General features: G+C 36.0%; 1 protein-coding gene across 1 annotated transcript; it reads left to right on the forward strand.

The window, feature by feature from the left end:
• LOC107646617 lies at window positions 9,536-10,801 on the forward strand. The gene is made up of 4 exons (XM_016350793.1): window positions 9,536-9,706; window positions 9,797-9,842; window positions 9,927-10,207; window positions 10,487-10,801. Exons 1-4 carry the CDS (start codon window positions 9,536-9,538, stop codon window positions 10,799-10,801), a joined length of 813 nt encoding a protein of 270 aa, XP_016206279.1.

The following is an 11,003-nucleotide window of genomic DNA, read 5'->3' on the forward strand; positions in this document are numbered from 1 at the left end:
TTAATAGATTATAATTTAAAAGATTTAAGTATTTCACGTCTGCTCAATCTTTCGCTTTCACGTCTACTGATAGAGTGGATTGGGAATTTCTTAAACAAACACTTGTGAGTTTTGGCTTTCTTCCTCTGACAGTCAATCTGATTATGCGTTGTGTCACTGCTTTCTCACTGTCTATCCTCTGGAATGAGGATAGATTAAATAGCTTCACTCCGAGCAGGGGTCTTAGGCAAGGAGATCATATATCATCGTATCTGTTTGTGTTGTGTATGGAGAGATTGTCCTGTTCTATTAATCAGCAAGTTGATAAGGACTTATGGAAGCCGGTTGCGATTTCTAGAGGGGATCCAAGAATTTTTCATTTGATGTTTGTCGATGATTTGCTTCTTTTCTGTAAGCCGAAAAACAGCAAGTTCAAACTGTAATGGTAGCTTTAGAAAATTTCTGTAGAGCCTCTGGGATGAAGGTTAATGTGGAGAAATCTAAAGCGCTATGCTCCAGGAATGTTTCAGCGACAAGAAAAGAGATTTTTACCGGAGTGTCCTCCATCAGATTCGTCCAGAACTTGGGCAAGTATTAAGGGGTGAACCTTAATCACTCTAGGGTGACACGCACAACTTTCAACGATGTTTTGAATAAGATTCGGGGAAGGCTAGCCATCTAGAAATGGAGATTGCTTAATAAGACAGGAAGACTCTATTTGCTCAACTCGGTAGTGACTGCGATTCTTACTTACCGCATGCAAGTATCTCTCTTTCCTAAAGGGGTAACTAATAAGATAGAATCCATGATGCGAAACTTTCTATGGAAGGGTCAAACTGATGGTAGAGGCCTGAATCTAGTTAACTGGAAAGTGTTGGTCACCCCAAAGAAGTTTGGAGGTCTGGGAATTAGAGACCCTTTTTGTGCTAATATTTCTCTTCTTGAAAAGCTAGTTTGGCAACTTTTTCACCATCCGGACAAGCTATAGGTTCAACTGTTGACAGAGAAATACCATTCTTCTAAGGATGATTGTTTCAGTCGGTCTCGAGGAAGTGGATCTTATGTTTGGAAGAGTATATATCGAGCTTGGGATATCCTGAAGGAAGGTTTTATTTGGTGCATTGGGGATTTGGAACAGAACTTTTGGTTTTCTAAATGGAGAAGAAAGAGGCGACTGTGTCAGGAGATGGATTATGTTCACATTTCTGATTTGGATATCAGGATCTTGGGTCATCTGGACAGTGGAACCTTGAGAATATCTATTCTCTTCTGAATCAGTCTCTGCAGAGCAACATTAACTCTTACAACCCGGATGTTCAAGCTGTTTAGAGGTCGGTTGGTGTTGGATTGGTGCGGCTTCAAAGGTTTATGATGCTCGTAGTGGTTATTTGTGGCTCAGTAAGAAGATGTTTAGTTGGGAGGATAGGGGTAATTGGCTTTGGCTTTGGCGTCAACATGTTCCGAAAAAGTACAATTTTTTGGCCTGGCTATGTCTTCGAGAGGCTCTTCCTACTGCTGCATTTCGTTTTATGAGGGGCATTTCGCACATGGATAGCTATCCACGATGTTTCTCAGGTCAGGAATCGGTTTTACATTGTATTCGGGATTGTCCAAAAGCCCAACTAATTTGGCAAGCTTTAGGAATCTCCGATCAACCAGTGAATTTGATGAGTTGGTTCTTACATAACAACAAACAGCGCCCCTTTAGATTCTTTTCTGGTCTCTGGTGGATTTGGCGTTCGAGGAATAACGAGATCTTTCATCCTCACGAGCATTGGACCATTAACAAGGTAATTGGTATGGCTTTATCCTTGGAAAAGGAGTTCCGAAATATTTTTGAGTTGCAACGATTGTCTATCCCCTCCACCATTAGTGGCTCTTGGATTCCCCCCTCAGTGGGTACCTTTAAGATTAATGTGATGCTAGCTATCCTGACAATGGTTCTCGATTTGGTTTTGCTTGTGTTAGCAGAGATTGGAAGGGAAGGTGGCAACGAGGCTGTCTGGGAACAATTGAGAGTCGTAGCATTTTGCAAGGAGAGTTGTTTGCTATTTGGAGAGGCTTTCTTTTAGAATGGGACTCGGGACAAAGAGACATTATATGTGAGATAGACTGTGTGGAGGCTTTTACTATTGTCAATAATTTACAGGATTGCTTTGGGTTTATTGATCCTTTGGTATTAAAAATCCGACATATCATATCTTAGAAATGGCGTGCTGATCTTCGGTTGATATTAAGAGATGCAAATACAGTAGCAGACATCATGACAAAGACTGCAATGAGGACCCTTTCTCCCCAAGTGGAGCTTCCGTTGCCTTGGAAGGAGTTTGAAAGTAGTATTCAGCGGGACTGTCTTTCTTAAGCAGTTTCTTGTTTATTTTTTCTTTCTTAGTTGTTGTTTATTTTCTTTTAAGTCACCAAAAATCCTTCATTTTTTATTAATTCAAAATCTATATATTTTGTATATTTAAACATATTAATTTATATATTTCTTAAATAAATAATTAGTTATTAAAATGCTAATAAGTTATAGCTCAAATGACATAATTTCTTATTACTCATCTAAGAGATTGCGTGTTCAAGTCTTCTTATCTTTGATAAAAAAAAATTATTAAAATAAATTAATAAATAGTATACATTTAGCATTTTAATTAGTAAATCAAATTAATGTTAGTCGCTCATTCAATTTACATGCACGTGAATAAATAATAAATCGAAGAGTCTTCATTCGATTTAATAAAAATAACCTTAAATCGAAATAGTTCAATTTGATTTATGCCTAAAATTTATTTTTCTAATAAATTAACATAGTTTAATTTGATTTACTATTATAGTTTATAAATCGAATTAAACTAATTCGATTTATATAATTATATACATGGGTAATTCATATTACATTTTTTACTTTGGATAATTCTCGTAAAATTTGATAGGTATTAGTTTATTAAAGTGAATTATCCTATATATATATATATATATGATTGTTACCTTTATTTTATCATTCTGTGTACTTTAGACCAGTGAAATCCTAAGAGGCCCACAACATTCAAAATGTGTGTTTACGGATACGAACTTATTATTATAAACAAGATAAGATTAGAGACTCCACTACTCATTCTTCATGTGTTTACCTCCTTTTTAACTTTTATATTTACAAAATGTATAAATAGATATGAATCTTTAGTATGAAAAATATTTTTGTAATAGAACAACCAATATTTTAGGATAAAATGAAGTTACTAATTTCTATTTAGGTTTTTTTTTACCTCTTATGAATAATACTAGACAAAAATTAGTTTAACCGAAAAAAAAAATTGAAATGTGCCATTTACTGCAAAACAAATGCACATGCATGGATCTTACTTTGGCCCAGAAAAGATGATGTTACATATTATTTTTCTAAAAAAGTTGTCAATCTAGCAGAAAATAATAAAATATACTTCTTCTTATAGCAGGGCAGAATCTCAGACCGAGTAATGGAAAAATCAAATGGTGGGTTGAGTCCTCGCGATGCCAGACTGCCAATGTGAAACGAAGTCCACGTTGGTGGACCAATAATAGATACATGCAATTTGAAGCTTTTATTTTTTTATTTTTTCTTTCAATTGATATTGTAAGATATATTTTTTACTATGTATTTTTTTAAATAAGAAAAAAATACATATAAAAAAAGATATTATACGATAAAAAATTATATTTAATATTAATAAATGATTACTAACTATTTAATATTATTTGGCTAAAAATATAAGATATGGATATAGATACAAATTATTTTTAGATTCAATCCGTATATTTGCGGTATTTATTCAAATTCGATTTGAAAATTACGAATATGAATTTGATTCGTAAGGTTATTAGATCGGATCCAATCCACACACTAATAGGATTGGATTGCGGATTTTGTGTAAATATCCGCATATCCGATCCGCGTATGCGCAAAAAAATAAAAATAAATAAATAAATATTCTTTTTATATTTTATTTCAACTAATAATTATCATATACATTGTAATATCTTAATTTATTATTTAAAAAAAGTATATAATTGCTACGTGCAATTTGTATAAATAAGTTCTTATCCACTATTTTAAAAATAGAAGTACTAAATGTACATTTTACTTAACTATTAAGAGATTTTCTTTGTTTAAGAGAGTTGAGAATTTATTACTATTGCTAATTAAGAAATTCTTAGGTTTCATTGTATCCTGCGAGAGTATTGCCATCAACCCTATAGCAACTAAGTGTGGGTACAAATATCTCTCTAAAGAAAGCGATTTAATCATGCCTTGAAACAATCTTCATATACCCAACAATTTTAGAGAGATATTACTTGAAGATGGCACAAGATCAAAACACCACGTTCAAGGTCATGAATCAAGAGTTTATCAAGTTAGATCGCTTTGACGGAATGAATTTCAACCGTTGAAAGGACAAGATGTAAACCCCGCTAAAATTAGTAAATAATTAGTCAATAAATCGAATTTTAATTAGAAAAATTAAAAATATAAATCTAATACTAAAATAGGATAGAACTCTTCAAAATGAGAATTTTGACACTAATTTCAAAAAATTTGGCCCAAGATTGGACCGAACGGACTGACCAGTTGAACCGGACCCAACACTTAAATGAGTTTAGCTCATCACTTCCCTTCCATTCTTCATTTCGTTCCAGCAGCTATGGGAGGAGGAAGGTGAAGGCCAAAAACCTAACTTCCACTTTCATCCACCATAACTTCTTCATCCGAACTCTGATCGCCGCACTGTTTGTAGCTACGCGTCCAGCGTGTCGAGCTTTACAATTCTATTAGAACAATTTCTTTGGTAAGTTACTCTAACACTCCAGCCTCTCCTTTCCCACAATTTTCGAAAATTTTGTAGTGGTGTTGAATTTCTTTACTTTTTGATGTATTAGGATCCAATTAGCTTGAGGAAAGCGTTCACTCTTACTTATACAAAGCTTCGGTAAGATGAGGAAACTATAAATCTATCTAATTTCTGAATTTGTACAATAGATATTGAGTTTGGGTATATATGTGTTGTATATTTGTATTAGGTGGTGTGTATGTAATTGGAACTTGAAATTGTGGACATTGGAGGCTTTGTATTGGTGTCAATTCTTGGTGATTTTGTGAATTGTGGAGTTGTTTGTGTATGACTTAAGTGTTGCCTTGGACCAAACACGAAAATTAGCCAAGGTATGATTTAGGTTTCGTGTATTTAATATATAATGCTCTGTGAAAACTTAGGCTAGACGACCCTAGGATAAGTTGAAATGTGTAAATATGTTAATGTTTAGTAACTTTGATGGAATTATTAAATGATATTGAGAATGAGTAGTGATTGATGATTTTGTTGAAAGTGTGGTGTTGGTGTTTAATGATGAATTCAATTGAGTTTGATGGAAGTTAAATTAGTATACTTGATATAAATTAGCAATTCTTAATGTAAATATTGAGCCATTCATGACAGTGGGGTAAAGTATTTATTGTTGGTGATTGTTGAATGAAAGGGTTATATGTATATGTTAGTATGTGTGATATGGGAACTATATATATAAACCCTTTCATTCAACAATCACTATATATATATATATATATATATGTTGAATGAAAGGGTTAAATATATATGTTAATATGTGTGACATGGGAACTATATATATAATTGAGTATAATTTTCATTGATTTGGGTTGAGGATTTGTGAAGATGTATGTGTATATGCAGGGAGTTATTAAATAATTGAGTGTATCGGGTTTGGTGTGTTGTAAAATGAATGGGAGGTGTGGAGTTGAGTTTTGGTAATGCTTGGTTGTGAAATGTTTAGGTATGAAATGAGGTTTTGGTAAAAATAGGGGTTTGGTGATCTTTGGAAAAAAAATTGATTTTTGATGAACTTCGGTAATCCATAACTCGAATATCAAATTTTGGATGAAGATAAGATTCATTTCAAATCAAAGAGGGTTTTATAAGCTTGAGAACAGTATAAATTTTGTGGAAAATCGAATTCTGTAGAGGAAGTTATGAACGCTGGAAATTTTGTGCAAAAAACTGAATTTTTTTTTAAGTATAGCAGAATTAGGATTTCTGGTGTGTGCATATGCACACTGATATGCGTACGCACCCAATAGTAGCAACAATTTCATTTGTGCGTACGAATGCCATAGTGCGCACGCACACACAAGGGTATGCATACGGCTGGTAGCACTCGCACATGTGAGGCGCATGCACACTAAATAGTTCCTGGCCGGTGTGTGCATGCACACATTAGTGCGCACGCACACACTCTGCTTTTCACAAATTATGCGCACACACACTTATGCGTGTCCGCGCACACTCTGATTTTTTGCACCTGTATTTTGTGAATTAAGTATGATTTTGAACCTTTAAACCTCTATTTTTATCCTTTTAACCCTAGATCTTATTAGTAAGCTTAGTAACTAGTTGAAGTTAGGAAATTGAGGTAACTTGGGGATGAAGAAAAGGGTAAACATGGTGAATTATAAGAGAATGATGTGAAAGCTAAATGAATACATGTTGCTATGGCTAAGATGAATGATTATATGATGAATGTGAATGGTTTGAATATTATGCGGCTTATGAATTTAATGATAACTGAGATACAAGTTTCCTTGGGTAACAGAACCGTGGCTTGCCACCGCGTGTTCCAGGTTGAAACTCGATACTCTGTTGACCCTACGTCATAAGGGTGACCGGGCACGTATAAATTCCCAGGAATGGATATCCCCAATTGAGTGAGATATAAACGAATGAATGAATATATGAATTACGAATGAATGAGAAAATCTATGCATAGACTCATTGGGATGCGTGACGAGGGACAGTCTAAGGGTTTCAGACTTGTCGGGTTGGTTGGATTACCGACAGATGAGCCTCATCAGGCATAGGACAGGCATACATCATGTGCATTCTGTTTGTCTTGTCTACTATGCGTTACTTGGGATTGCCTAACTGAACATATACTCTGCTAACTACAGTATTTGCTACCTGCAGTACATATTTTCTACTTGTACTTGAAATTATTTGGTTGTCTGTCTTTGCTAAATCATTGGTGATGGAGGAGCGGAGGAAAGATGGACCGGGTTGGTGATAACGTTAGGTTTAAGTAAGTAAGTTTAGAATTCCTTAGAATACCTACCCTTGTTATGACTTCTGCTTAGAATTTAAGTTTTATGACTGAGTGTTGGCGTTCTAAGATTGCCTCTGGCATTCCCAGAACCTTATATATTATATGCGTGGCACCTTTACCATGATGAGAACCTCCGGTTCTCACCCCATACCGTGTTGTTGTTTTCAGATGCAGGTCGAGAGGCTCCTCGCTAGGCGTCTGGATTCTTGAAGCGGAGCGGTCCCTGGGTTCTTTTGATTATCAGTTTATGTACATATATGCTTACCTTTCTCTTCAAGAAACTTGTTTATTTTGTCCCTTTTAGAGGTTTAAGGAGAGTTAAGGCTTTATTTCTGTATTTTGGGTATTTTGGGATACTTGTATATGTATGTAAATATTCTCCGGCCAGCCTTGGCTTTGCAGGCTGAGTCAGGAGCTAGTTATGCTGTATTCTTGGCTATCTATCCACTCTTTCACTTATTCATATCTATGATATTTAGGTTTCTTAGTACGCAAGTAATTCTGTTTCTTGAGCATTGCGCTTTTTATTTTGCGATTTTGCTTTACCTATTTTTCAAGGCTCCTAGTATATTAAATTTTTCCGCTATTATACGTATGTATTTTATGATTAGTGGTCCGTAACACCACACTACCTCTGTTCTACGGCTTAAGCGTAAAGCTCTGTGTAGTAGGGTGTTACATTATGGTATCAGAGCTGTTCGTTCCTATAGAGCCTGAGGACGAACTGACTATGCTCCTGTGCATTTTCTTTGTATGTGTCTATGTGCTATTAGGATATCTAACTGATATATGTGGCATAAATGTTCATGAGCATGCATTTGGGACTTAAAGCACTAGACTTGCAATATTGAGACTGATCAACTTGATATCACTTGTTTGGTGTGTATATGGACTAGATGTCGACTTGCGAACATGGACGCGGGTGGCAGAGGAAAAATGTCGATAAAGATTTTTTACAAAAATTATCGCGTTGCAAGTATAGTCTAAACCGACAGTTAAACCTCAATCAAAATTTAATTTGTTTGTCACTAAAGTAAACCCAATTAAAATAAACCGAAGTATTTAAACCTCAGGTTGTTTCTCAAGAAATTGCAGGGAAGTATTTTTACTATTGGTTATGGAAAAGTATCTTTTTGGGTTTTGTAATAAGAGACAAGTAATATAAATAACAAGAAAATAAAATAACAACTAAGAAAAGTCCTAACAAGGATTGAGAATTGGAATTCCTATCCTCATTATCATCATCAATTGTGATGGTAATTGCCTTTTGCTATCACTTAGTCAACCTCTAGCAATGAAGAAAAGTCAAGTGAGCAAAAATTAACTTAAGTTCACAAGTCCTAATCAAAGACTAGATTTAGTGAAGCCTAAGCTAACTAGCAAGTCTCAATCACCAATCAACAAAAGAATTCTAATAACTCAAGAGTCTCTAATTGATCAATCCAAGTTAAGAACATGAAAATCTAATTTAAAATCCAACCAATCATTTTATCAAACACTTGGTAGGCACAAAATAAAAGTATAGAAAAGTAACAAGGAATATTAAATCTAAACAACCAATTGCAAGCATCAATAATAACAAATGATGAAAGAAGCAATAAACATGAAATACCTCAAATTGCATTAAATAGGAAATTAAATCTAACATGAATAGTTCATAAATTAAATTGGAAAAATAAATAAACCAACAAGAGAAATAGATAAACTAAAGTGCTAGAACAAATAAGAGTAGAAGAAAACTAAATTAAAGTAAAGTAGAAATCTGTATTGGAGAAGAAATAAAACTAAGAATCTTAAAACCTAGAGAGAGGAGATAGCCTCTCTCTCTCTCTAGAAAACTACATCTAAAACCTAACTAATGTGTGAATAAAAAGTGTGAATGATTGATTTCCCCCTTCTAGCTCCACTCTGCAGCCTCTAATCTGGATTTTTGGGCCTAAAACTGGGTAAAAAAGGAGCCCAAAAATCGCCCCCAACGTTTTCTGCAAATTGTAGCACATGAGGCTCTGTCACGCGTACGCGTCGCTTGAAGTATGACGCGATCACGCGCACGCGTCGTCCACGCGTGCGCGTCAGCATCAGCTTCTCAAATCTTCATTTTCTTGTGTTCCTTCCACTTTTGCATGCTTCCTTTCCATCCTATAAGCCATTCCTGTCCTATAAACTCTGAGAACACTTAACACACATATCACGTCATCGAATGGTAATAAAGGAGTATTAAAAATTAGTAATTTAAGGCTAAAGAAGCATGTTTTCAATCATAGCACAAAATTAGGAAGGAAAATGTAAAACATGCGAATTAAATGAATAAGTGTGAGAATAATGGATAAAATCTGCTCAATTCAAGACAAAATAAACCGTAAAATAGCGGTTTATCAGTGGGCGAGGTAGAGGCAGAATAGGAAATGCTATGCCTGAAGCGACAGGGAATAATCCTAACCCTGTAGACTTTATGGCTGCCCTGGGAAACATGGCTGCGGCTATGCAGGCGACAGCCGAAGCCCTGGAAAACCAAATGAACAATGAGAATAATGGCAATAACGGCGATGAGGATTCTATGACGCTTTTCTCCTTTCTGAAGGTTCATCCTCCGACCTTCAGAGGAACCTCAAACCCTACCGATGCGGACAACTGGATTCAAGCTATAGAGCGAGCATTACAATCTCAATAGGTTTCTGAAGAGCAGTGGGTTAAGTTTCGAACTTATCAGTTGCAAGGTGAGGTTCAGCATTGGTGGCAGGGCACGCGGCGTATTCTGCAGCCTGATGGGGTTGTAATTTCTTGGGAGTTGTTCTGAATAGAGTTCTATAAGAAGTACTTTCTCAGTTCAGTCAGAAATGCTAAGGAACTTGAACTGCTTCAGCTAAAACAAGGTCAGATGACTGTTACTGAGTACACTAGTAGGATTGAGGAATTGTGTCATTTTTCACGGATTTTTCAAGGAGCTCCTGAGGATTTTGCTGAGTGGAAATATATCAAGTATGAGGGAGGCCTTCAGAGCGATATTCTGAGTTTTGTTGCACCTATGGAGATCAGGGTGTTCTCTGAACTCGTGAACAAGAGTAGGATGGCTGAGGAGTGTGTGAGAAAGGCTACAACAGAGAAGAGAAGTATGAGAATGCCTTTCCAGAGGACTCCAGGGAGGAATTTTGCACCAAGGGGCAGACAATTCAAGCATGGTGGCTTTGTCCCTTAGAATAATCAGGGTCTGGGTAACTTCAGAAGGCCAAATGCTAATACTAATCAAGGAAGAAGGTATGGGAAGAAGCCATAGTAGGATTTGAGCTGTCACAGATGTGGGAAGTATCATCCAGGAGTTCCGTGCAGGTTTGGGACGGGAGTATGTTATTTCTGTGGACAGCCCGGACACTTGGCCAATAACTGCCCAGAGAAGAAGAAGTATGAGACTGGTAGAGTGCAGCAGCCAGGAAGAGTGTATACTACTTCCGCAGCAGGTGTTGAGGGGTCAAAGACACTGATTAGAGGTAACTGTGAGATGGCCGGTAAAATTTTAAATGCCTTATCTGATTCTGGAGCAACACATTTGTTTATTGCATTTGAGAAGGCTGATGAATTAGGATTGAAGATAGTGGTCTTGGGTTATGATTTAAAGGTGTATAATGCTACCCATGAGGCTATGGTAACTAGGTTAGAATGTCCACAAGTTCCACTTTGAATACAACAACGTGAATTCGTGCATGATTTGATTTGTCTACCGATGACTTGTCTTGATCTCATTCTGGGGTTGGACTGGTTATCCAAGAACCATGTTCTGCTCGACTGTTCTGACAAATTAGTGTGCTTTATGCCGGAAGACACAGAAGGGCCGATTGTGGCGAATAGCTATTACATAAATTCTATGATGGTGAATTGTTCTG

Source organism: Arachis ipaensis, chromosome B06, assembly GCF_000816755.2.
Source record: "Arachis ipaensis cultivar K30076 chromosome B06, Araip1.1, whole genome shotgun sequence".
NCBI classification, from domain to species: Eukaryota; Viridiplantae; Streptophyta; class Magnoliopsida; order Fabales; family Fabaceae; genus Arachis; species Arachis ipaensis.

Excerpts from the sequence above, each read along its gene's own strand:
- LOC107646617 (XM_016350793.1), top strand. The coding sequence starts at position 9,536 with ATGCCTGAAGCGACAGGGAATAATCCTAACCCTGTAGACTTTATGGCT. Across the intron at positions 9,843-9,926 it reads TCGAACTTATCAGTTGCAAG|AGTTCTATAAGAAGTACTTT; the intron begins GTGAGGTTCAGC and ends TGTTCTGAATAG. Across the intron at positions 10,208-10,486 it reads GTAGGATGGCTGAGGAGTGT|CCCGGACACTTGGCCAATAA; the intron begins GTGAGAAAGGCT and ends TTCTGTGGACAG.